The 26,709-nt window shown below is 39.5% G+C and overlaps 2 protein-coding genes across 5 annotated transcripts in view; one reads left to right on the top strand and one right to left on the bottom strand.

Moving 5' to 3' along the window:
- Window positions 1-15,693, bottom strand: part of LOC131463985 (DNA repair protein XRCC4-like) — a 30,858-nt gene extending 15,165 nt beyond the window's left edge. For all 4 annotated transcript variants that reach the window (XR_009241130.1, XM_058636199.1, XM_058636198.1 and 1 more), the window contains exons 1-3: window positions 15,591-15,693; window positions 10,411-10,567; window positions 8,720-8,922 (exon numbers count right to left, since the gene is read on the bottom strand). Coding sequence is in view for 3 of the 4 variants with exons in the window: in XM_058636199.1 (XP_058492182.1) it covers window positions 8,720-8,922; window positions 10,411-10,549 (342 nt within the window). In the remaining variant the exon portion in view is untranslated. The remainder of the gene's footprint in view (window positions 1-8,719; window positions 8,923-10,410; window positions 10,568-15,590) is intronic.
- On the top strand, window positions 15,685-22,034 carry tmem167a (transmembrane protein 167A). The gene is made up of 4 exons (XM_058636201.1): window positions 15,685-15,828; window positions 17,268-17,377; window positions 18,552-18,586; window positions 18,680-22,034. Exons 1-4 carry the CDS (start codon window positions 15,826-15,828, stop codon window positions 18,748-18,750), a joined length of 219 nt encoding a protein of 72 aa, XP_058492184.1. The 5' UTR covers window positions 15,685-15,825; the 3' UTR covers window positions 18,751-22,034.
- Window positions 22,035-26,709: the final 4,675 nt, after the last annotated feature.

The raw sequence follows: 26,709 nt of genomic DNA on the forward strand, positions 1-26,709 counted from the left end.
CACATACACACACACACACACACAGACAGACAAAGACAGACAGAAAGCTACTGCTCACGGTGTGCCGAGAAACCAGAAGGCGGTGAGCTGCTAAATCTTCGCTGGGCTGTGTCGAGGTCACGGACCGAGTGTAATAAAGCGGCTATCTTCAAACGCTCTCATAAAATACTTGTCATTTTTGTCCCAGGTTGCTGCTGTCCTGGCAAGCCGCACAGCTGTTTTCTCCTCCGCTGGCGAACCTGAACATGTGTGTCAGTGAGTGGACATTGGCTTCATGTCGCTCCCACAACTTCACATCCTTCACCTAGACCTGTCTACCGCTATGAACCCTCAGTTCCTTGGTAGTCCCTCCATTCCTTCACACAGACTTACAGATAATCCTGCGAAAAAGACATATTTGCTCCACTTTTACAATCACACAGTTTGGTTTGTGTGCACGTGCACTCCTTACCTACCCCGATCAACAAAACTCACGTTACCATGTATAACACGTGGACATGGAGATGACCACCCAGGGAAGTAATGGAGGTTGATGTTCCCGGGAACTCGTAAAAGAATCTAGAGTAACATCAGGATGTCACTGTGATCCAGTGCAGGCTCCTCTCAGATGTTTAGAGGACGTTTGTGTGACACAGAAACTCATAAGTCATCAACAAGCAGACGACGCAGTGTTTGTGCCAGATGGTCGGCCATTAACGGTGAGACCAGTTGTAGGTGGAAGCTCAGTGGGACTAAGACCAGCTAGGCATCAGTAACACAGACAACTACCGCCACCTTCCTCCCATGCATGCCCGGGGAATTGTTTATCAGGGCGGCAAGCCAAGAGGTATGCTAACTAGCAAAGCTATTCGAGGAACATGGAGCGGTTTATAAATATATATATATAAAAAAACCTCAAATGAAGTAGAAACAGGCCAAGATGAAACAGGTCATTTGACTAAAATAGTCACAGTGGCTAGCCATTTCTCGGCGTCTAAAGGACCATAGACTTTGTATAAAACATTTCCGGTTGGGAAACTGAAGCCCAGTAAGTAGGAAGGATCACCACCAGGGGGCGACTCTGCCAGTTGATGAAAATAAAAAACACTTTGAATGGAATTCTTTGGGGAAATGAGACCACTTCTCACTTTCTTCAACTATTTCTCATTTTATAACATCAGTACAACATTTTCCTGAGGAGTTAATCATCTCAGTCGTTAGTTTCAGCTCTGCTTCAATAGCAGATGATGTCAATTTTATCAATTGTGTCCCCATTTAGAGTAAAATAAACAGCACATGAGTGGACACCAGTGTGACCGACAGCTGGTATGGTCCAATAAGAGCCATTGTGCTGGTCAAATCCCAAATCTTAAGGCTTCAAAATGGGAATTAATTAATCTATTAGGGCTGCAACTAACTAACTAACTATTTCATAATTGATTAATCTCTTGATTCTTTTCTCGGTTAATCGAGTAATGGTTTGGTCCATAGAATGTCAGAAAAAGTTGAAAAATGTTGAGTGGCGTTTACCGATCCTGATCTCAGATGTCTTGTTTTGTCCACAAACCAGTTCATTTTTCAGTTTTAATGCTTTCTTGGTCAAATGGAGCAATGAAACCAGAAAATTAGAGCTGAAACGATTAGTCGATTATTAATCGACAACTATTTTGATAATCGATTAATCGGTTTGAAGCTTTTTTTCATGATTAAAACAAGATTTTCAATTGTTTAAACTTCTTAGATATGAATATTTTCTTCATTTCTTTGCTCTGGATAACAAATAAATCATTAAAAGTCAATCATTTTGGTTGGTGGACAAAACAAGAAGTTTGAGAAATCATCCTTTCCAAGTTTTCCATGTTGAACACCGATCAACATTGTTTAAGGTTTTCTGATATTTTATGGACCAAACGATTAATTGATTAATCGAGAAAATAATCGACAGATTAATCGATTATGAAAATAATCGTTAGCTGCAGCTCTACAGAAAATATTCACATTTAAGAAGCTGGAAAAATTAGAAAGTTTGTTGATTTTACTTTGTGAAATTAAGTTGCAGGCCGAGACATTATATTTGCGGTTGACACGACCTCCATTATACTAACACTTATGGTAGTGTCATTGGCATTTAATATAATTGAAAGTGGTATTAAATAGTCTTAAATTTGATTCCGAGTATACCCTGGCAGCACCCTAATAAAATAAACAACATATGTCTCAACATAGTAAAAGAATTCATAAAGGCAAAAAAAAAAAAAAAAGCTAATAATATCTGCTTTGAACTTTCATCGCCCCCATCTTCAAACACATCTACACTTATTAGTTACCTGTAACTTTTGGCAATAAATCAGGAACATGGGTTAGGGATAATGTGAAGGCTTCACACACAGAAATGCTGAGCACACTAATATTTTTCACCCTTTCAAGCATGTTCTAATGTCCTACATTTACCATTCAAGTCTCAATTCACAATAATTGGACTTTGTCAAACGTTGTCATCAAAGTTTTACACTGTCTCAGGCCATAAATCTTCCTGAGCGGCATGTTAACAAGGCGTTACCGAATGAACACACACCAGAAACAGAGATCAAAACTGACAGAGGCGCAACCCTTATTTACTGAATTAACAATGGAAATTACACTCAACTGCTGTTTATTCCACATTCTACTTCCTTTAAATACTAACCCTCGTGCGTTTCTCCGTCTTTAGTTTTAGGGACTGAGAGGAATAAACATGTACATTCCACATCACCAAACATTTACCTTCCCGTTACTGCATTGCTTAGGAAGCGGGGAAAAAAAATGCATTAAACAAGGTATAAATCTAAAAGAAAATGCTGCCAAGCAAGACGCAGATTTTTTTTTTTTTTTAAGAGACAGATGATTACGGAAATTAAATGGGTTAAAATAGTTGTTGAAAGACAAAAAAACACTGAAAGGAAATCTTTATTTTCTCTAGCTTTGCCTTTTCTCCTGGGACACAGAGATAACGTTAAAAGGTCAGCTTTGCATATTCTTACCACCTCTGCTAAGGTGTGGGAGGTCAGACTGTTTGTCTGTGATTCACAACCCACTGCCACATTTTTCCTATGCTTTCCCCACAGAAACATCAAAAAAATTAAGTGTACAGTTTAATAGACATAGGACTTGAATGGTGGGCTAACGTTGGACAACCAAAGCCAATCTCAACTGTATACACCCACATCTGCAAATGATGGGAATGTCAAATCGTCTTCTCGGGATGAATTTGTCCCACATGATCGTGTTGTCCAATGTGTGTGTGTGTGTGTGGTCTAACTGGTTTGTTTGTATGTGTGTCCCCAGTCAGCTAGCCAGACCATAAGGTCAATCCCATGGAGAAGGGGGACGTAGGTGTAGTAGGACGCAGCCAAAAGAAAACAGCCCCAGTGAAAATGATACCAAAACTCACTGTGGGCACCGAGGACACAAAGATGTCCTTATCGCACCGTCCAACACATCGAACCAATCATTTATTCCCAAGGATTAGAGGATAATAACCCATTTAACCAATAAACGACTACAAAACTGTGATATTGCAGTTCAAACCCACTGTATTTCATACTAATTAAGGTCACTTTCATTCAGTCCAGCTATAATTTCCACAAAGTCATGCAGCAACACTCACACGACGTGCCATGTTTCAAAGTGTAATGATCAAATGTGCTTGTCTTTCTTTCTCTCAATCTGAAAATAACGATTGTGTCTCAGGGAAGAACAGGGAAGTGTGTGGGTTGATGGCAACGACAACAAAGAGACAGTGTTCAAGGGTGAGCGCTGGTGCCCACTACGGGAAGACTGGGCATCCAGTGGACATGAACTTGTCCCATCAACTCCCTCATCTGACGTGCAGAGGCGTGAGGCCAGATAAAGAGCAGGAAGTGAGGGGCGACAGCGGTCAGTCTGTCCCTGATAACGTGAAAATTCCCATCAACAAGGGTGCAATACTATCACAGATGGTGGAAGAAAATACTTTCTTGCTTAGAGCATCAGGTTCAGACATATCTGAAGCAAGACACAGATACATTATTCAGGTTATTTTACATTGTTGAAGTTGCTGGTGGTGGACAGCCGGGGGGGGATTTGTCAAGTGAGACTTGATAATGGGGGATTGATTTAAAATATGGCTTCCCGTTGTATACTATTTCTCAGACACCGAGAGTAGAACAAGTACTTCAATGCATATGTAAATGTTTTTATTTTTGCTTGGGTTCCTGAAAAAGACAATAAAAGCGCTTTGGGAACATAAAAAAAAAAAATTCACCTTACAAAGAACTAAATTTGTAAAAATTTGAAGTTTCACAACTAACTGAAAAGCAAACGACTCCATTAGTCACACTTCTGTTTGGTAAAAACCAGATGGAAACCCTGAAGACTGAATCTCTTATTACATCCACCATGGAGGACATGTTGTGGGCACTTTTCTCCTGTTTGACTGTCTTTGAAACATGGTTTGGTGATATTTGATTTTGCACATAACCATAGATCATATATATCCCAAGAGGAACCTGGAAGTAATAATATATTAGACCGCCAGCAGGGGGTGACTCTCCTGGTTGCAAAAATAACTATTTTTGAATGGGAGTCTACGGAAAAATTAGCCAATTGAATAGTCGCCATCTCCGATTTCAGGTTTTGTAAATTATGTTAAGGTTTAGAAGAAATTAGATGATAAAGTATGACACATTAAGAATGGACACCAGTGTGATTGACAGCTGATGTCATTCAATAAGAGCCTGGTTCCAGGCGCCGCCTGTGAACTTCCAAATCGGTAATCTTTAGGCTTCAGTTTTCAAAATCACTTTTGATTCTAACAGACGACGTCACAACTGGATGCCATCTGGACGTTGCAGTAAAGACGGGGAAAAATAAAAGATGTGCCACCAAGCAGAGGACACGCTACTTAAAAAAGAGCAGCAAAATGCAGAACAGATGAGGGAGGATTAACAAATAACTCCAACAGAAAGAAAGTTTTATGAAGACAGGAAAGCCAAGCCAATGAATAACTACACGGTTGTTAAAAAACACAGTGGCTGATTATTAAAAAAAAAAACAGGTCAACCATTTTATGGTGTTAAGTCTTCCCACTTGGAACTAACAATTCCGTACACGCTACAGATTCCAAAACATACAGATTTACAATACTCCTACATAATCTGGACATCATGATTTAGGTTGTGAATGCGCAAACACATTGGTAACAGCAGATCGTATACTTTTTACACTCTGGGATTTGGGGCGACTTATTCAGAATATGAGGACATGGACTCCTCCAGTGAAAGTTTCTGTCTGGCGTCAGGCTCCACAGCAGGAATCCCCAAGTGAACTATAACACGAGTTATTTGACGAGCATAAAACACTCACCCACACAGGCTCATCCAGAATCCTGTGGCTTTACTTACCACAACGATCAAGAGCTGGAGTCTCAGTCTCCCTGGACAGAAGCTGTTCTGAACTAAGAGCTGAGCAGTAAACGATACTCCAGCGACGACTTTTATAAAAAACAATTGGCAGCATCTGAATAGCATTTGTGTGTGTGTCTGTCTTGCTGATGATTGTCATGAATTGTCAAACAAACCTGCATTGTTGTTGTTGTTTTTTATAAGTGTATTCAGCTCATGTCGGTGAAACAACAGGTAATTAAACAATTATTAACTCAACGGGTAAAAAATTCCAGTTGTCACATTGGGGCTGTAACTGACCGTCTTTCTGTGCTGCATAATGTCAGCGCTGGGGTTTATGGGGTTTTCCCACCAATGACATTTTGGCACAGTACTTAAATAGACATTAAGGAGGATATAATGTCTAACTTAACCATGTAAAACACCTGCTTATTGCTAGTTTAACAAAATTACACTCATCATTACAACTTCTGGGGTCACATTCATAAAATATTAATGTCAGGTTAAGTTCACCACCTGTTTTGTCTTCTTCTTCCCCAAAGGAAACTTGCCTCATTTTTTTTGCTCATTTCTGCACCCTTAAATTATCTGGCTGGGAAAACCCTTCTTTTTTTTTTTAACCCCTGATGTGTTCAACAAATGCCCCACGAGGGAGAGCGGGGTGGGGAGAAAAAAGAAGAAGCAGGTGTTAAACAAAAGTGGTAGTTTGCTACTTAATGCAGCAGCGTTCTTAGATTTTTGTCTACCACACACATACCGCACACGGTGATGATTGCTGTGCAATGTGAGAAGGGATTGCATATTTAAACTGCACACATGGGACTGCACTCATTTGTCAAACACTTTGTTTATTTTTTTGCGTGGGTTTTTGCAAAGAAAAAAGGAGCCTTATGATTTTTTTTTTTTTTTTTTTAAACCAAAGGCCATGTGGACTTTGCCCTTGTACATGTGCAAATGTATTAATAGCTGAACTTTTAGGTGAAAAGTGAATTTGTTACAATTAAGCCACAAAAATCTGACTCAAATTACTGTCAAAATTCTTTCACTGACTCCAGTCACAAAAGCCTTGACTAACTAATATTAGCATAGTAATAATAATTGAGTAAACTGCTCTCATTGTAATTTTATTCAACTCTAAAACAATTGAAATATGTTACGTAGAAGTTACATGATAGGTCACATTTGCGAAAAAAAAACAGATTTGTCAAGTGTGGCACTCAAATGCTGACAGCTTGGCATCCATGTCTAAAACCAACAGATGTCTGTGCGTGTCCAGACACAGAAACATGCACACACAGTGCAAGAACACTTGTCTACACGGCCCACACTCGGAGAGAGACTTAAAAAGCCCGAGGGAGTTAGTGAAAGAAGATGGCTCTCAATCAGCCACTGTTAACATTGCTAGATGGGAACAGCCTTGTCCATAAATCAGGGGGTTTATTATGGTCTCTAACGGTGTTTCTAACCCCGACAGACCTTTTTCCCTCTTTTTCCTCTACTTGTACAGAAGTCTACAAATGGACATGACCCCTTCAGGCAAAAGTATCCTTTTACTTTGGAAGAATAACACGAAAACCTAACGAATGCATGATAAACATCACTCCATCACATCTAAGAGGCACCTTAGCATACAGTGCATCCATCTGAACACCAGCTCCACTGTCTCTGCACTTTCTTACGAACTGCAGCCATTACACAACGACTTTATCAGATGACTGGAAATAAACGGAATGATTCCTATCTTCGCCCATTTCCACAGGGGCCCGAGGACAACCTGGCCTTTCTAATTCTGCCATAATGTCGGAAGACTATAAACCTTATCTTTCAAACAGCCCCCCTGTAAAAAATAACACTTCCTTTCTATTTTGTTGTATGTCGTTAGATGCATTTAACCTCGGGGGAACTGTGACAACAGGTAAGTACATGACACACATGTACCTAACAAAAATGCACACACACACACATACACACACAGTTTTCTCTATTACTATGCAGAACCATTTATCACTTTAATGCTGTTGTTGCCCTGTGAGAGACCACTCAGTGCTGGTGATGAAGAACATCCATTACCAATTACAGCAAAAGATCAAATTACTTAACAAATCCACAGCCAAACGTTGCTTCATGAGAGTTTAGTCCTTTATGAGTACAGTGTGTAACGTTTCTGAGAGTTTAGTGGCACAAATTGAATTTACTACCCATGCGCGTGTATGTTTCAAGGACATTTCAATGACTTTCCAGGACCAATTCCCTCAAATTCAAGGACCCAATGTGCTGACACAACTTAAGATGTGAAGGGAGGTTTAAGAGCCGCTTCTCCCATGGCGCCCACTTGTATTGATTTGCAGCACGCTCTGCATCTGGACAAGTGGTTGTCCTTCGGATCTTGGTCAAAATCAAGTCTTTGCAATTTTCTTTGGTGAGAAAGAGAGCTCCTTAAATTTTCCAGGCATCACATGGTCATTTGCTCTCTCTTGCTTAACGTTACTCGCTCATTGTTCTGCACGGAATCTCATGTCAGATGGAAACCCTGAAGACAGTGGGGAGTGTCCACAACACCGCTAGTAAATAGGTGGTGAGACATTTACCTAAATATCAACTGAACGTCTTTCTTGCACAAAACCCAAGCACTTTCAATGACCCATGTCTATTTAGGACAAACCGTTGAAGGATTTCAAGGATCCGTGGGAACCCTGATAATTGCTTTACAATAAAAACGTCTTAACGTTAAAGGTTTTCAACTTAAGGTAAGTATTTCATATGTGCTTTAGGAGTTTTGAGAGGAGTCCAGAAGAACAAGCCAGCCAGAGCTTGCGTTAGGTGTTACGGTAGCTCATTGGTAGAGCGAAGTTTGTGCGTTCGATTCCCGGCTCTTCAAGTCTACATGCCGATGTGTCCTTAGGAAAGACGCTTAACCCCGACAGTTGTGCCGGCAGTGTGTGAGTGGATATGAAAAATTAGAGATAGGAAAACATGCTGCACATAAATGTGCTGTATGAAAGTGTGAGTGAATGGGTGAATGGCAAACACTAAAGCAGCTTTAAGTGGTCATCAAGACTAGAAAAGCACTATATAAATACAGACCATTTACCACTTAATTTCCATTTTGCACATAGAAAAGGGAAAAGTCAGTTTGCCCTTTGTTACAATCTGCCATCTCTACATTAGGCGTTACTAATAAATACTCAATGTACAAGAAATATACCAACTCCTGATGCTTGTCATTGCAGCGGGATGTTGGTGGCATGAATGGGACAATATAGGATTTCATGACAGATATAATGCAATAAAAAGCTCTCACTGTGGTACATTGTGCTCACCGAGACGTCATCACAGATCTTCTCATACGAGAGATGGCAGTGATCTGGAGTAAGGTGGAAAGAATACACCTCCTTGCCACTTCCTCTCTGTCCTCCTCTTCTTCCATCTTCACTGTCTGTTAGCGCCCGCAGAAGATCTTTCACATATCGTTCTCTTGCGACTCCCAATTCTGTGGCTTCCTTTGTCACTTCATCTTCTGAAACTGAACACAAAAGGTGTTGTTGAAACTAGAGCTGAAACGATTACTCGATGAATCGACTATTAATCGGTTACTAAATTAATTTACAACTATTTTGATTATTGATTAATAGGTTTGAAGCTTTTTTATTAAATTAAATTAAATTTATTAAAACAGGATTTCCGATTGCTTAAGCTTCTTAAATGTGAATACTTTCTTAATTTCTTTGTTCTGGATAACAAAGAAATCATTAAAAGTCAATCATTAAGGTTTTATGATATTTTATGGACCAAACGAGTAATTGATTCATCGAGAAAATAATTGTTGTTTCCCCCCCATATTTCTTTGTCATCTTCAGTTCATACAATTAAGAATAACAAGACAGAAGGCCAAGAGGTGACAGTTAAACAACTTGCAAAAAAAGTTTGTAAACATGGATTATGGAGCGATGTGTGGATGCCTGTGAAGGCTGATTTTAACAGAAGCATGCAGAGAAACCACAGGGAATGTCATCAGCTGTTTCCCAGCTGCTCACAAGGGGTAGAGGGTCCCAATTAACACATCAAACACTGAAACACTGACAACCCAGAAGCCCCCACATAGCTGTCACAGCCTCATCTCTGCCTGTCAACTCTGCAGATGGACAGCGATGGAAAACCAGGGAGCAGTTATATTCCAGGTGTCTTTCCACAGAATAATCACTCGTGCCTATTTAACCACAGACGCACACACACGCATGCACACACTAAAACATTGACTTGTACATACAAAGACGAGCCTTGTAGGTTTTAATCTACTTTCTACACCTGTAAGCTGAAACAAGGTCACTGCTGTCCCTCTAGTTTAGGGGAACCAACAGTTAGATTATTATGAGATGAGGTTCAGCCAGGTGCCTGCACAGTATGGACAGCCAGGTGAATGGTAGTCAAGGCTGGTCAAAAGAGAAGCATGTCTGAAGTAGGGATTGTCCAATAATTCTTCCCAATTTCTGCCATTTTTTTATAGGCCTATACACAATTTTTGCTCTTTAAAACTTTATTTTTTTGCTGACCTGTTTCATGCATTTGATATTCACTTTTTAATTATTATTTTTTAATTAAAATATGTGTGTATGTGTAGTGTAAACACACAAAGCCGATTGGAAAGACTTAAGATCGGTATCAGCCATAGAAAAGCCCATGTCCATTGACTACTACTACTACTGTGGCACATGTGAACCCAAATTTCACCATCCCTATGTCGTGAAGGCACACAGCAGTATCATGACACCTGTAAAGACACAGGTATTCCTCAGAGACGTGAAAAAACAGTATTAATACCAGGTAAACATTCTTCTATTCATTGTAAATAGAAAAACACAGAGAAAGCAAAGCTTTTAGATGAATAAGTTACTGTAAATGTGAGTGGTGTCCATTTTCTATTACCATTACACTATTATAGCAAGGCCCTTAGTGCACGTAAAAAGCGTATTCTAAGCACTGCAGCTGTAAAGCCTGGTATCCAAAAATGTACCTTCTCCGATCCATGCCGAACTGCCATCAGTGAGGGCCAGTGTAAATCCAGCACCAAGGTCTACAGCCCAGTCCACTCGCAGGAAGTAGGGTGTACATGGATCGGTTGTTATTGTGATCTGGCGGACTGTACCACTCATGTTTCTCCACGTTTAGACCTGCAGGATATCAAACATAGTGGCCCACAAACTATTAAAAATGTGCCACTGGACTGTGTAAAAGATGTTTAGTGGCCATTCCTTCCAACAACGGCTCTGCAATCAGTCCATTTTGTTGTTTTCTATCTATATCAATGCACTTCATTGTTCCATGACTCGGATTTGGTAATAAAAGTCTTTGCGTGTGTCCTCAATGTGGGTCTCGCTTACTCAGTGGGACCATGTGGAGATTAACAGGTTCTGGCAGCTTTTTCAGTTTGGGCTCCCTGACCACCAGCAGGGTAATTACATGCTGGTAAAGATAAACAGATGAATATTGTCTCAAAAAAAAAAGAAAAAAGGAACAGTTGTTGTCCGATTTAAATGTTTTTGGGTTAATTCAGCTAAAGATATGGAGGACAAAGGTTTCTCCAAAAGAGGACTTTTTACAACTATTTTACTGAGCAAGCCTGTGGGGTAATGTCCACTTGCCCTGTAATGCCTTCTTGGTTAACTGATTGATTATTGACCTAATGATCTAATGTTATCTCTGCCATGTATCATTTTTGTTAGCTGATTTCATACCAGGGCTGAACAATTTGAAAAAAGTATCAAATTGTGATTTTTCTGACAGATATTCTATTGCAATTTTCATTTACAATATAAGTATACATTGCTAAGGACTTAAATGAGAAGACATGGCATAGAATTGCAGCCTTTGCATCTTGGTAATTGCATTGTTTCAAAGTGCGACTTTAAAATGATTAATCACGCAACCCCACTACACACTGATTTTCCTCTCAAAAAGGTCTTGAGAAACTTTTACTTGATTGCGGATGTCCACGCCAGAACGTGCGATTAGCGCTTCCACGTGAAGTGAGAGGTGAGTTGGACATCTTCCCCCGCTTAAATACAGGGCAAAGTGTGTAGAGATGGAGGGAAAAGGACAGCTAAATTGCTAGTTAAAAGCCAAGCTGGACATGTTTGAAAAAAAATGAAAAAGAGTGCTTTCGGACACTGCGCTATAAGTTATGACCTGACGGCGTCTTTTGCGCGTTCGTTCTAGGGTCTCCCACCATAAAACGCTGACAGAGCACACACAACTGTCAGTCATCCGAAAAGAAATGTACATCACATCAAACACGAGGGTGTGCATATGTGGGCATGCACAAAGAAGCGAGCAATAGATTAAAGTTGACCCTTCTTCTTCTTCAAAAATGGGAGTGGCTGAATGAGAGGTTCAACTTTAACCCCATGAAATGAGCCCGGCTACTCATTAGTTACTGTAACATCTGTTCTGTGGGGAGGATGACCCGGTGGTAATGACAGAAGGACACTCCAATTAAATAAACAGTGCTGTCTGTCAGGAATGGAGAGTTGGATTCAGCCTTCAAAGTCTGTCCTGAAGTCTTCCTGTTAGCATCTGTTCACTTTTTCAGAATCACTGGAATGTTTAAATCACGAACCAAAGCTTTGACACACGAAGACTTTTGCATGCTCTTTAATTTTATGCATAACCTTTTTTACTTGTGCACCATTCTTTACGAAAAACTGCAAGACACAACACAACCGTGCAGGAGATAGTGAGCATAGACAAATAAGAGCCTGTAATTATGCATCTTGTGTCTTAAATTAGATGTTCATTGAGTAAAAAAAAAAAAAAAAGGCAGAGGCAGTTAACTGCCACTTTAATTGGTCAGTCCTCTGGGCTTTCTTTTCCCTGGACTTTCACCTCATTGCTTTCTCCAATTCAAGATGAAAAGGACAACTCTTTGGCTGGTCCTCTGTGGTCATTATCCATCAGAGATTAAAGGCAGGCTGCCCTAAACTGGAGCCAACTGTGCCTTGGCCATTTCACTCCAATTTAAGCCACTTTGCAAATGAAATAAAAACATTAAAATATGCAGAATTATAGGGAAAAAAAAAACTAAAATCTGAAAACATATATGAACTGACTACATGATTACAACAGGGCCTAAATTTATGAAGCTTCACCAGACTTTGACTGATGTGTAACACAACATAAAATCCAGGTTTAGGGAAACTACAATAATTCAACTATGGACACTTTTATATTCTTGTTGTTTGCAGGGAAGAGACAGTGATGTAGTGTTAATGGGTCAGGGTCATGAGGTCATAGCCCAGCATCGTTCGTGAGTTGTTTGACATGTCGTGCATGTGGACACTTTTGAAATATTTTGATCATAAAAAAAGTTAGCAAAGGCTCTGATATAATCAATATCCAAACCTAAAGTCATCTAAAATCATTCATCAGTGTCACCTTAGTGGCCACAACAACATCCACACCCTGCCATGAATTTGCATCAATCTCACGTCTCGTTAGAGTGACCATTATCACTTCACTTAGTCTGGAAAAATAAATGCAAGTCTACAGTGAGATCTGATGACACTTTAAAAAAAAAAACACTGAGTGCAAAATGAGATGAGGACAGAAGCTAAAAGTACTAGTGTTGTAACGCAATTTAGCTGAAGAACTTGTGCAACAAAGGCCTCATTCACATAGTGACATAGTGTGGCAAGGATTAAATATTACTTTAGCAAAACGTTTCACTACACAAAATGTAGCAGTAAAGAATCTGCAGTCGAGGGGGAAAAAAACAGTAGTGAGCTGCAGGCAAAAGAGCCACCATACCAACATCTGCATTCAAATCATAAAAATCATAATACACAGAGGTTATATAGTTCTTTTTAGGACCAACTCCGCAGTTTTGTTTTCATTTTAAACCATGGCTTACTGCTACACTCTGAATCACACAGGTTGGGGAATAAGAAGTTATAGAAACTATAGTTCGCTATAATTGGTAGATCACAGCTATTTGCGAAAATAGTTAAAAAAGACAGGTCAGAGGACATTAGCTGAGGAGGAACTATGTTTATGCAGCTCAGAGATGTGGACACACATGTCCTCAAACCACCTCCAAATGTAGTTTCTCTGATTGGATCTCAGGACATATTCAGACACTTTCTTTTGCAGATGATTTAATCACTCATACCAGGTCTGACCGCGATGATAAGAGACTCTGAAACAATACAACCCGTGAAAGAACAACAGCATAACTTCCATAACCATCAGCATAATCATATAAGAGTCATATTTAATTTGAGGATCAAAACCGCATCGAGACCATATAAATGTAATCAGTGCAGTCACTACCACTTCCCTACAGTCAACATACAAAACACATATTCACTATTACTTGAGGAAGGCTTTTTGTAAAGTTTCTTTCATGTAACAAAACATATTCCACAGGAATAATACGTCATATTTTTAATCTGAGTGCAGTCATGGTGTGTATATATGTGTTGCGCTGTAATCTTAAATCGGTCCGTAGACAGTAAACAAAAAAAACGTAGCAGGGACGTGAGACTCCTTACACTTGCTCATCTTTTTTTAAAAAGCAGACTTTCCACTCAACAACGCCAAGTTTTCCTCCACACTCTTTTAATAAAATATGGAAAAAACTATTTATGTGTGGTTTGCAATCTGACAGATATTTTCCTACATGAACAGCTTTCTCGGAGTGTCTAGGGCAGGAGCAGGGCTGAGAAAGTTTCAAGAAACATATTTCTAAACGAAATCAAGACATATCGTTGGTAGGAAGGCTATGTCATCATTAAACCCTTTGAGAGAAACGTAAACCACAAAAATGAGAGAATAAGATTTAATAAAGACGACTACCTATAAATTCCAATCAAAGTTTCTGCTGCCTCGCCTCTCTCTGGCCATTTTTTTTTCCATTTCCGTGACGTGATTTGCTGAACCTGTTTTTCCTGCACGTATTCTTATTGATTTACCTCTAATCCCATGGTTCTCAAACTGTGGTACGTGTACCGCCAGTCGTATGCGAGCTTCTTCTGGTGGTACTTGGGGGGAAATCAGAAATACTGTTCCACTGTATATGCCAGGGTACGTGAGCAGAGTGGAGCTGAGAAAATTTGACCAGAGTGTGTAGAAAACTAAACAAATAATTAAGTATTAGTATTAGAGTCACCTTATCTCTCACTACATCTTAATCTAATGTCACTATACCAGTGTGTGAAGTATATGTGAGGAAGAGGAGGAGGATGATGAGAGAACAAATTATTTTATTGGGAATAAATCTGCAGCATCCTGAGAAAAGTAGCTGAATTTGCTCAGTCTATTTACACCACTGTATTTTAACTAGCGCTGCAACTAACGATGATGGCGATTATTTTCTCGATTAATTGTTTGGTCCATAAAATATCAGAAAATGCTGAAAAATATTGATCAGTGTTTGTCAAACCTGGAAATGACGATGCTTTCAAATGTCTTGTTTTTGTCCACAAACCATCATTCAGTAAATGATTTCTTTGTTATAGGGAGCAAAGAAATTAAGAAAATATTCACATTAAAGAGGCTGAAAAATCTTAGAAACTGGTTTTGATTCTTTAGAAAACACTCAAATCGAATAATCGATTATCAAAATAGTTAATTTTAATGTTGGTGATCAAATCTAATCAGTGTAAGAACTGATTTGTCCAGTAGCCTGAAATAAACAGTGATAATCAGGCAGAGATTGCATTCAGATCGACACCTCTTTCTGATATATTAAGTATTTGTTTCCACTCTATGGGGTTGTTGGTTTTATGCTCCTGGTTTTTAATTTTGTTTTCATCCTTAAGTTTTTTTTAGGATGTTGTTTTCCTTCTTTTAAGTGTACCTTGAGTATCACACACATATATTCAGTGCATATTATGATTTGGTAAGATAAAGATAAAACTGATTTGTTGTGATTTGTTTTGATGTATCCCACAAAATCAAAATGTACCTTTAAGTTGTTTTATATAGCGTGGTGGAACACGAGAATGTATTACATTACATTTATATTTCATTTTTTATGTATCTATCTATGGTAGGTGCAGGTAACACACCTTTGACAGGACTCACCCACTGCAACGCTCTGCGTGATAAATATCATGTTTTACAAACAGTTGGACTGAATTCATTGAAATGATGTTGTTGGAAATACTTTTAACAATCACATTTTGTCAGGAGACTTACGGTATTGTGTGTACTAACTGCTGCGACGTCCAAACGAAGTACTCTGTGTTCAGTCTTTCCTGCTCCAGCTCCTGTCAAGTCAGTTTGAACCGGTTTCAACTTTCAACTCTTCCCTCTCAGCCAATCAGCGAACGACGTTTGACACGTAACGTACGTACGTCCACTGCTATTGCTTACGTAACGTACGTTCCAGAGAGAGCAGGAAGTGTGATGTGGCGTTGACTCTGAAACAAAAATGGTGAGTTCGTTTCGGTTGTTTTGCTCGTTAAACGTCTCTTTTCTTTTTACAGACACAATCTCAAACACACACACACACAGCGGGCATAGTCGCAATGTCAATAACCAATGCTCGCATTTGCGGGAATGCGAGACGTATCGTAAGCGAAGGCTAAACAACCCAGTTAGCATGTGCTAACAGGTTTAGCAATGTAGCTATATCTTTCTATTTGTAAATATCGCCTTGTCAGTAAAGATGCGTATAACGAGTGTATAACGTCAGCTTCAGTCAAGTGGCAGCGCCATATATACATGTTACATAAGGGTTAAACATGTGTAATAATGACTAAAATCAAAACAAGCAGCGCAGGGTTTGCCACGTAGTTGCACCACAAGTGTGTGTGTGTGTGTGTTTGTTTCACCTTTTTTTTTCTTTCTTTTTTTTTACCTTTTCTGCTCCAATCGCTGACCTTATCAAGACTATATGTCCCCGATGAGGCATAGCTTTATTCCCGAGGCTCCCGTTAAAGTTATATACGCAATAACATGTGTATTATGGTTGGGTTAAGGTTGTAATGATTACGTTTAGGGACGAGGTCGTGGTTAGGTTGTCCATGTAAATAGTCAATGCAGTCTTGAAATAGCTATGCAAATGTCGTATTATTGCCACACCCGAGGTCCAAATGATTAAAAGTAGATAGAAATCTAAGAAAAATTCACCAAAAGATAGATAATAAAACAAATTATAAATGAATTGTGTTACAGGGTGAGTTACAGTGACAGTGATTCAAAATGATTCAATAAACGCTTGTATATTGTTGTTTTCATGTTGGAAGCAACATGGTATTAAAAGCTGCGGATGTTTGCTTTTTATATACAAATAGACAGCAGTTTATCACAAACATCCCAGTCTGTTTGATGTGGTATGAAATATTGTGAGTGTCATGTGCTGTCTGACAGTTTATCAGCATACGTAAATTAAAGCAAGGTAAGAAAGAAGGCAGAATGAGGTGATTTGTTGTTTTAGGTTTGTGGTCCTCTTGTGTCATCTTTAAGTTTCATAGAACTGTATGGAAAGATGTCCATTGTCCAAAAAACAGAGTGAAAAGAAGCAGTGCTGCAGCTGACCAGTACAAACAAGAACACAAACAGAGTCAAAGAGGAAAACGCTGTGCCGTCACAAATCCACACTTCTAAGCACTGATTCTGATGAGCAGCTAATTACGAAACATGCTGATGAATCTTTGACAGTCATTTGACTCAAACTAGGTCTACACAGCCAGTCGCTTCTATGTCGCACCAATAGATTGAACAGCTGGTACAACAACATTCCTTAGCACAAGTCGCATAACATCAGTCTCGTACATAATCAACTGGAGTGTTTTTGAGATTATTTGTTTTTGCTTCCGAGCTGCATCAGATCATGTGTCTAATATCGTATCATTTTCTTTCTGCTTTCAGTCGGCTATTTTCAACTTCCAGTCGCTGCTAACAGTGATTCTCCTCCTGATCTGCACCTGTGCCTACATCAGAGCGATGGCTCCCAGCTTGTTAGACAAGAACAAGACTGGGTATGTAATACCACTTCATTAGAGCCACATCATTTTCATGATGGATAATCTGGATTAATGTTGATTGGTGTTTCTCATACCTCAGAATGATGTTCTCAGATGTCTTTTTTTGTGTTTTAATGCTATCTTTATCAAATAGATCAATGGAACCATGAAATATTGACATTTAAGAAGCTTTAAAAACTCTAAAATAAATTGATTATCAAAGGAGTTGACAATGAATTAAGTAATCAATTAATAATCCAACAATTATGCACCCTTGATATCTTAAAATACCAATTTCTGTCTCCTGAGTGAGTGATCATGTCATACCAAGCCGCAAAACCAAATATATACATGTTTTAATTTCAATTATCATACAAATGTGTCAAACATAAAGAATAATAGTATATTTTGGCCTGCAGTTTGAGATAATTCCTTTTCAATTTCACAGACCGTTAATTCAAACAAAAAAGTGGATCCATCCCAGCCCTTTTTTTGGAACTCACTTTCTTGACATGGTTATTTTTCAGGCAATCAGAGACACTTCTTGATGTAGACGGATTAAGTAGCAACTGGATGGTTATTTTTCTTGGATGTACCAACTATGAATCACTTTCTACAAATAAATCTTGCACGTCCCCCCGAAAAACACACACACACACACACAACTGGGGCAAGGAGAGGGACTTTTTTTAAGCAAATGAGAGCGGCAGCTGGGATGAAGTAATGTTTTCCTCTCAATTGATTTGTCATCTAAAGTGCAAGCAAACATTTATCTTAATTGATTTGCTGCCTCACATTATAGAAATATGTTTTCGTGTAGCAGAAACGGGTCTAATACCACACCACCCCCCCACCCTGGAATAATATCTCAAGGTACATTTTAAAAATGTGTGTTTTAATTAGAAAAAGTAAGATTGTGGAGCCTGTAAAGTAAGACTTAATCCACATCAATTAAAGAACATTTTAAGACAGGATGTGGACACCATCTGGTTAGTATTAGGTTGGAGAAAGTTGGCTTCTTAACATCTACAAATACACACGGGCACATCAGGAAAGTCTGAATGCCATATTGTCCCTTCACTGTGTGATTTAATCATCTTTAGATTATTATTATTATTATTATTATAATAACAGTTTGCCTGTGCTGTGAAAAATCCTGTTTGAAATATTTTATTATTCTCTCCTTTAGGTTGCTAGGAATTTTCTGGAAGTGTGCCAGAATAGGTACGTTTGGGTTTTTTTTTTCCCGCTCATTACCTTTGAATAATTACTCAACAGTTTTGCTTTGAACTTATAAGTATAATTTCTTCTCTCCAGGTGAGCGGAAGAGCCCCTGGGTGGCCTGCTGCTGTGTCATCATGGCTTTCAGTATACTGTTCCTGCAGTAGCAGCTCAAAGAAAACCACCAACCAAGTGGGAGACAATGGGGGGGGGGAAAGAACAGATGACAATGTATGAACAATACGATCCTGGAAGCACAGCAGGACCTTCTTGGGTTATCGTGTAGATCGTGTAAAAAAAGAAAAAAACAGACTCGTCAGCACTCGCCATAGACATGGAGGGAGAACACGCATCTTTGCAGGTGGAGGGGGTGAGGCTATATCTTCACACACTTCCACATCTCTCCTTGTGTTTGCTTATGTGGACCATTTAACTCCAGATGTTATGCACGATCATATGATCCGTCATTTTGTCCAGACATTTCAAACACTGTCACCTTTGCAAACGTTTTGTTGTTTATAATAAAAATTTCTCCCTTCATTCATCACTGTTAAGCAGTTCACATGGAGACGTTTGTTTGTTTGTTGGGGATCACAGTCCAACGCAAACAAAATGGTATGATAGGTTCTCAGGTGTCATATCTGTAACGGAGAGCTACCAATGTTTTTCAATCAGTTTGTCACTATTTATTAAAGATTCATTTATTAAAGAAATCTGGTTTGAGGAGGCTGATATTTTTGTTTTTGATTAGTGACATCTGATTGTGATAATTCCTCACTCAAGTCTGACGAATGACAAACATGCAAAAGCTAAACAACAATAATAACTTTGTAACATTGCCAACCGCAGCTCTGTATCACGTGAAGTGTGGCTGTCAGGATTCAGCTCGAAGAGAGAGTGAAGGGAGAGTGAAGAGTTTGTGATAACCTCACGTCCAACCTTGCAGTCAACACTCATCTTCATAGGGCTCATTTGATTGTACCGCACACATCACGACATGGCCAGATAATTGACAAGTATTTACTTCCAGATATTTGAGACTAAACTGGACGTGTTTTGGAAATGTATGACCCTGCGTTATTGCTGATTTAGATGACCGATACTTTATTTTACCTTGTGGACAACTTTGGCCTCAACACCTAAAGTGTGTAGTTGGTCAGTTTAGATGCTCCCATGGAACTGAAAAAATTTGAATTGTGATTTAGTTTAACAGTGAAGGTTCCCACAGGTCCTTGAAATTTGTTATAGTTTGATATTTAGGCAAAAGTCTGCCTTGTTTGTTACGACTCCACCTACTGTTTCACGCCCTGCGTTGCTTGTTGTAAGTAGACTAGTCCTATGCAGACCAAGCGTCAAGTCATAATTGTGTTGTGGCGTGAGATTCCATGCAGAACAATGAGCGAGTAAAGTTAAACAAGAGAGGAACTGACGACGTGATGCCTGGGAAATGACAATTCCAAGTTCTCTGTCTCACCAAAAACAAATTGCAAAGACTACCTTTGACCAAGGTTCCAAGGACAATCACTGGTCCAGACTCAGAGCGTGCAGCAAATCAATAAAAGTGGTGTCCCATCAAGTTTGTCCTCCCCATCTTAAGCTGTGTCGGGACATCCCGTCCTTGAATTTGAGGGAATTCGGACCCGGAAAGTCCTTGAATTTGATGTCAACGCAGGTGTGGGAACCCTGAAAAACTAATAGATGTTTCATTGTCATTGTGGCAAATCTGTGAGTTACGTCTGATAAAGACCCACCCACACACATTCCTTCCCTTGTGTGTGGCAAATAAAGAAGGACACTTGTTGACACGCACACGTTTGATACTCCGATCGCTGACAAGTGTCCAAATCCCAACACTCCCACACACAGCCCCATGTTAGGGAATGTGGATCCATCCCATACTTGTGCGCATCCGTTTTGGCACTCCCCATCTGAGATAAAGTATCAAGTGAAGCCTGCCGGTAAACTTGCTGTTATCGGGCAGTGACGCAGATACAGATAGAGACACACGAGGAGCAGGAAGCTCTCAGTCCTCCGCGTCTATCTCGAGGACCAGAGATAAAGGGTCGGCTGCAGGGACTCCACTGCGCCGGCGAGGCAAGCCAATGTCTTTAGGTGTTGATGAAAGGAGAATGCTGGAGTAGAAGACCTGGAGTCACTTAGCTTGAGCAGATGAAAGCAGCTTCTATCAGTGGTCCAAGTACACGCAGAGACAGGGATTGTCCTGATTATTCACACAAAAAGTAACAGAATCCCGAGCTAAACTTAGGGGTCATTTAGGGACGAAACTCCGCGAAGTATTTATTTTTATTTTGGGTCAAAGTAATTATGCTTAACCTCCCTTAAATGGTGGGCACAATCGTTAAACAATAGCAGAGAAGATCTGGCAGCAGCTCAGTGCCTGCATGCCTGAAACAACATTTGGACTGTTCCCGCTGTTTCTAAAGTGGCTTAATACATGTCCTGATTTCTGTGTTTGAGTTGGCTAATCAACATTTACTCAAGCTGATGCCATATGGCAATCGACAAAGAAAACTCCTTTTTTCTCTCGCTCTCTCTCTCAGTGTATCTGAAGTCCTTTGTTCATGTGTAGGCCTGTTGATCATTACTTCCATTCTAGGTTTTTGCTTCTCCTGTAACTCCGGGAAAAGGCTGCAACACTTTTTTTTTTTTAACTCGGTATAAATCGATTTTCTTTGTCCTCATGAAGCAGTGTAGTATGACGATGCTACTGTACCGTCCTTGAAGGAGGTTAAAAAACGACTCGAACAATTGGAGTGAACTGATTGTTGCCAAGAACTGATGTCCCTTAGCATTTTGGTTTATTGGAACACTGAATTTCCCCAGTGTGGGATCAATAAAGTCTAATCTAATCTAACCTAATCTATTTTTTTAATTAAAAAGATTAAAAAAAGAAGAAGAAAAAAATACAGGCCCTGAAGGTTTTGAAACATCACTTTCAAAAACCAGGAAGTTTGATGTTTGCTGTGTATTATAAATATCAAGCAGTCTTCTGTTCTTTCTGCTCGAGGGTTCAACATGTTGCGTGTTTAAGGATTCTGCAGAGCCTTTTTTATTATTATTTCAAACCTCGAACATCTACTGAGCATTTTCACCCATTGAACATTGAACTGCCGCTCACTGGATATTGTCTCTTATTTGGACCGTTCTCTGAGATGATGTGATGTGTGTTTCTGTAACACTGAATACCAACAGCCATGTTCAAATTCACTTAAATCATCTTGAACTTGTCTTGCCCTAAATGCATTGGATTGGATGTGTGTTATGTCATTGAACAGGTGTACCTAATAAAGTGGCTGGTACGTGTTCAATCGTCTTCATAACTGACACGCACACCCACCATGAGCCTGAAATCCAGCAATACCAATTTAAAGGGCTGTTTCACCCATTTTTTTCTCCACTTAGTCAAATGAAGAATAAAAAACTTCAAAATTATTATGATGCTGTTGTGTGCGTCTTTTACTCATAAAACTTGACAGAAACACAGTAAACTGTGAAGGGCTTTTTATTTTCTTTGAAGGACGTGACGTTGCCTTTTTGTCAGTTTTATTTATTTTTGTCTGTGAAATGAGACGTGTAAATGTTAGATCAACTGACTCATGATCAAATAACATTTATCTCTGAAAATTAGTAAAAAAAAAAATATATATTTTATGCACAATACATTCACATGAATAATTATAACGGGGTCTTTTTTTAGGCTGGATGCTGACGAGAGGTTTTATCTCAGACTGCAACATTAATGCACTAATTCAGTTTAATTTGCAGATTATTGGAAATGGAAAACAAGCCAATTCATTTCCCTCAGATTGTGGATCTTAAATCAAAAGAAATTTACACCCAGACAAAACCAAATGCCCAAGATTATTTCAGCATTCCATGTATTAATTAGTCATTTTAAGCAGTGCAACTAAACTTAAAGTAAATCCATAGTCACATTTGCAATAATTCATATCTTAAGACGTATAAATAACCATCCATTTGCTCCTCTCCCCTCCTTTAGTGGTGCAGTCGTGCTTCGTGCAGTCGTTTTCTAACAACTTCAAAGGCAAATCAGGCCAATAAATTGTCAGCCGTCTCCCGCTGTGAACCAGAAAAAAAACGTCCAAGCAGAATTTGACCCCTCACATTTTCAGCAGAGCCCGTTTGAAGCGCCGCACTGACTCTGCCCGGTCGAGGGAACGAGGGGAACCAAATCTGCATAAGAGAGAGACATAATGACAGGGAGATGTAGAAGTAGAAAGAGAGGGAAGCGTTCAATAAACCAGAGGAGGGGATTAGTCCTGTGTCTCCCAACGACTCCATATGTTCCTCTTTGGCTCGTGTTTTCATTTAAAACCCTGTGGCTTCTTGGTTTACGGATACCTTGGAGGGCGACTGCTCTTTTGTGGCCGCGCGCTGTTTCAGCCACTAACCCAAACTCCTCTGTAGTCACAGAGGATAACAGAGGCCGCAGTATGACAGATCTGCAAAACGTTTGACATCATGTTCAGCCTCTGAAGCCTTTGTTCCGTCTGCACTTCCTCATTAGCATCATACAACGTTTGTTTCCTTCTCTCGGGGGAACAAACAAGAAGGAAAACATTGGCCAAATCAAAGGCACCAATATCCCCCCCATGAGTGAGTGAGTGGGTGTGTGTGTGTGGCACGTCTGCACATTATAACGGACACGGGATAGTTTAAGCCACGTTCTATATCAGCGCTGTCCTTCTAGGTCACGCTAATGCTTCCCACGTGTCATCTTTTACCAGATATTTAATGGTAACAAGAGAAATTTTTAGACTTATTCCTGTTAGACAGCTCCCCATGGTTGCAGAAACTGGGGCGCTGCGTGTCTCCTTTGAAGGTGGCGTTCGCCAGTCTATTATCTGTGCCGCGCTCATTAGCCCGAGGCGGGAGCTGTCTCCGCGTAACAAGGCCATTCCACAGGGCTGGAAGAGCCCCGAGGTCAGTGCCAGTGGAGATTTGTCTGCACATGAAGTTACTGTGGTCTGAGTTAAAGGTCCAGTGCGTGACATTTAGGAGGGTTTCGTAGCGTAGAAACCAGAGAGTAGTGGACGTGGTTTTGTGGTTTGAAAAGAAAGTGAAGCCTATAGGAAGTGGGATGGAAGTAGTAGTTAGCAAACCAGGGGGCAACTCTGTTTAAATGGAAGTCAATGGGAAAATGACCATACTTCTTATTTAAAGGGCCACTTCACCGAAAAAAAATACAGTTGTTTTTTACTAATTTCCAGAGATAAACGTGTTCCCAGAGGTAGTTGGGATTGTAAACCATTTATAAAATTGACAAAGTCGTCATTAAAGTCACTTCCTTCAAAGAAAATAAAAGCCCTACAATGCTCTTTACTGTGCTTCTGTCAAGTTTGATGAGTGAAAGTTAAACCTGGTCAAAATAAATCCAACCCTATAATAAGAATGTGAATTAAGCAAACAGCAGCAGCATCATAATGATTTGTATTTAAGTTTATTCTTCATTTGACCAAGTGGGGAAAAAAAAGGGGTGAAACCGCCCTTTAATTCATGATGTAAGCACATTTTCCTGAGGAGTTAATGGTCGTAATTGCTAGTTTCTTCAGTGGAACATGAAGAAATATATTGCAAGACAATCATACAGCGATATATCGTGATATCTGTCTAACTGTTAACTTCCACGTAGTTTTCCCTCATTCATTTAAGCAGCGCCACCTTGAGGAGACAAGAAATGGCGACACCTGGCAAGTGAAACTGGCCAGGCAGTAAATATCGATATAAATCTCGATGCTTCACAACAGGGGGTTTGTTTTGCAACCAGAAAACTTCGTTTTTAAACACAGTCCATGTAAACAAGCCATATTATTATAGAGTTTGTATAAATGTACATAATAAAAGTCTTGCTTAACGGAGGCACAGAGTGAAGCTGAAACTGAATTACGTACTTTTCTGGTGAAGATGTGAAGACCACCGTAGTTCCCTGACTCACACTTCATCCTTACACACTGACCGGACCTTTAATTACAGTGATGAGTTACAATGAGAAAACGGTGACAGCAAAGGTTTGATTCGACTTATTTTGGCTCTCATCCCTGGGATTTACTGTCCGGTCATCTGTATATCGTCGTATTTCTTTTGTTCTTTTCTTCTGGCAGTGTTACAAGGTGACGACTGATCAAGCTTTTTTATTCGATTGTAATTTTTAAAGACGAGTTGCATCAAAGGACAGGAGGTAGTCATGTTCTGAGGAAAATGAATAATCCCTAACATTCGCAATCATGACCGTAACCAGATCTCCACTTGTCTGCAGATGTGCGGAACAGTCTGATGAACACACATACGCATATGACAATGAGCTACTTTCAATAAGGAGAAAACAGACGGTGTCACCAGTTAGTGCCTGTAATGTGAGTGTCGGACAACAAAAGCAGGCACAGTGGTAAAAGTTTATGCCGATAAATCAGTCTGAATGCTTCTTAATTGGAATCAGAGCCTCATAATTCTGGGCCCTTTTATTCAGTGTATGATTCCCAAAACCTTTTTTCTTCTTTTTTTCTTCCCATGTCAGTATTCCCGTGAGTCCTGAGGTGTGAAGTGACCGTGACTATCGGATCATTATTAAAGTCCTCGATCACTTCCAGGAACATCACTGACTTGTTTCCATTCTGGCAGAGGCGGTGGTCACCCCGAGTCCAGCGGGCAGGGTTTCCAGATGTGTCCCGGGACACGCAGCAGCGCTTTACTTTACATCATCATCTCTCTCTCTCTCTCTCGGAGCTGCCATAGGAACCAGAGAAGTTGACGGAACAACACGCCTGCGACTGCACAGCTGAGCGAAGACTGCTGATGAAGAACAGTCAACGTCAGACGTCAGAGTCCCTGAGCAACATGTGACCGCTCCAACACAGTCCATGTACTTGTATACATCTAGACTCTCATTTGCACAACCACATGTGTATAGTTTACCATTTAAGGGTTAAATCATCTAAGATTTTCCCAATTTCTGCAAAACTATATTGTTTATCTTCTCTATTTTATATTTTCCTTATATGATGGTATTAGCTAGAGACATACAGGAGGGATTTGTTTACATTTTCTTATCTCTTTGCGTGACATCTGAATCTTACAGTAACATCTGCGTCCTTTCTTTATTTTTTTTTTAAACATCTGTCCACATTTGACATCATGCTGCTGATGACTAATGATTGAATTAAGAGCGCTGGCTGCATAACACTTGAATCACAACCGCGGGCCACCTGCAAGTTGGAAATTAGGTTATGATAACTTAATAATCACCATCTTTCGAGAGACATGCTCAGGCAAGACACAGTAAGGCCTTTGTCCTGGAACATGCAAATTTGCCTCAGACATGACTGAATGGATTCTGTGTCGCAGTCACTTTGCATCACACGTAGCATCATGAGGACGGCAGTGAGACCCCTTTTTTCCCTCTCTGCTATAAAGACTGTTTGATTTCCTCATGACTCTCATCACCATATTTGGACGATAATCCCCCTTTGTCTTTTAACAAAGGCAACAAAAGGTCACGGTTATGTTTGTTCCAAAGCATGATTGTCCAATGTTTTCACATGAATATGAAACGATAACGTTTCTGAGACCTATATCTTATCAACATGATCAGTTATTTCCCTTTAAAACCTGCCGTCTATGATCCGATACCTGTATTCTGCCCCCTAGTCAAAATGGCTTCTCTCATTAAATCGTCCACACACTTTTGGCAGGAAAGTCTTTGCTAATTTTCAATAAATATGGTCTCTGCTCAAACAATGCATAATCATTATATAACTGTAAAGTTGTGTTAAAAATCTCATCATTATGACTTTTTATCTCATCATTTTGACTTTTTATCTCATCATTTTGACTTTTTATCTCATTATTTTGACTTTTTATCTTATAATTCTGACCTTTTATTTCATAATTCTGACCTTTTATCACATGATTTTAACTTTTTATCTTATAATTATGACCTTTTATCTCATAATTCTGACCTTTTATCTCATAACTCTGACCTTTTATCTCATAATTATGACTTTTTATCTCATTATTTTGACTTTTTATCAAATCATTTTGACTTTTTATCTCATAATTAAGACTTTTTATCTCATAATTTTGACTTT

This window comes from Solea solea, chromosome 8, assembly GCF_958295425.1.
Source record: "Solea solea chromosome 8, fSolSol10.1, whole genome shotgun sequence".
NCBI lineage: Eukaryota > Metazoa > Chordata > Actinopteri > Pleuronectiformes > Soleidae > Solea > Solea solea.

Bases quoted from the DNA above. Each gene is read 5' to 3' on its own strand.
- tmem167a (XM_058636201.1), top strand. The intron at 17,378-18,551 runs GTATGTAATACC...TCTCTCCTTTAG, and splicing joins TTAGACAAGAACAAGACTGG to GTTGCTAGGAATTTTCTGGA. The intron at 18,587-18,679 runs GTACGTTTGGGT...TCTTCTCTCCAG, and splicing joins CTGGAAGTGTGCCAGAATAG to GTGAGCGGAAGAGCCCCTGG.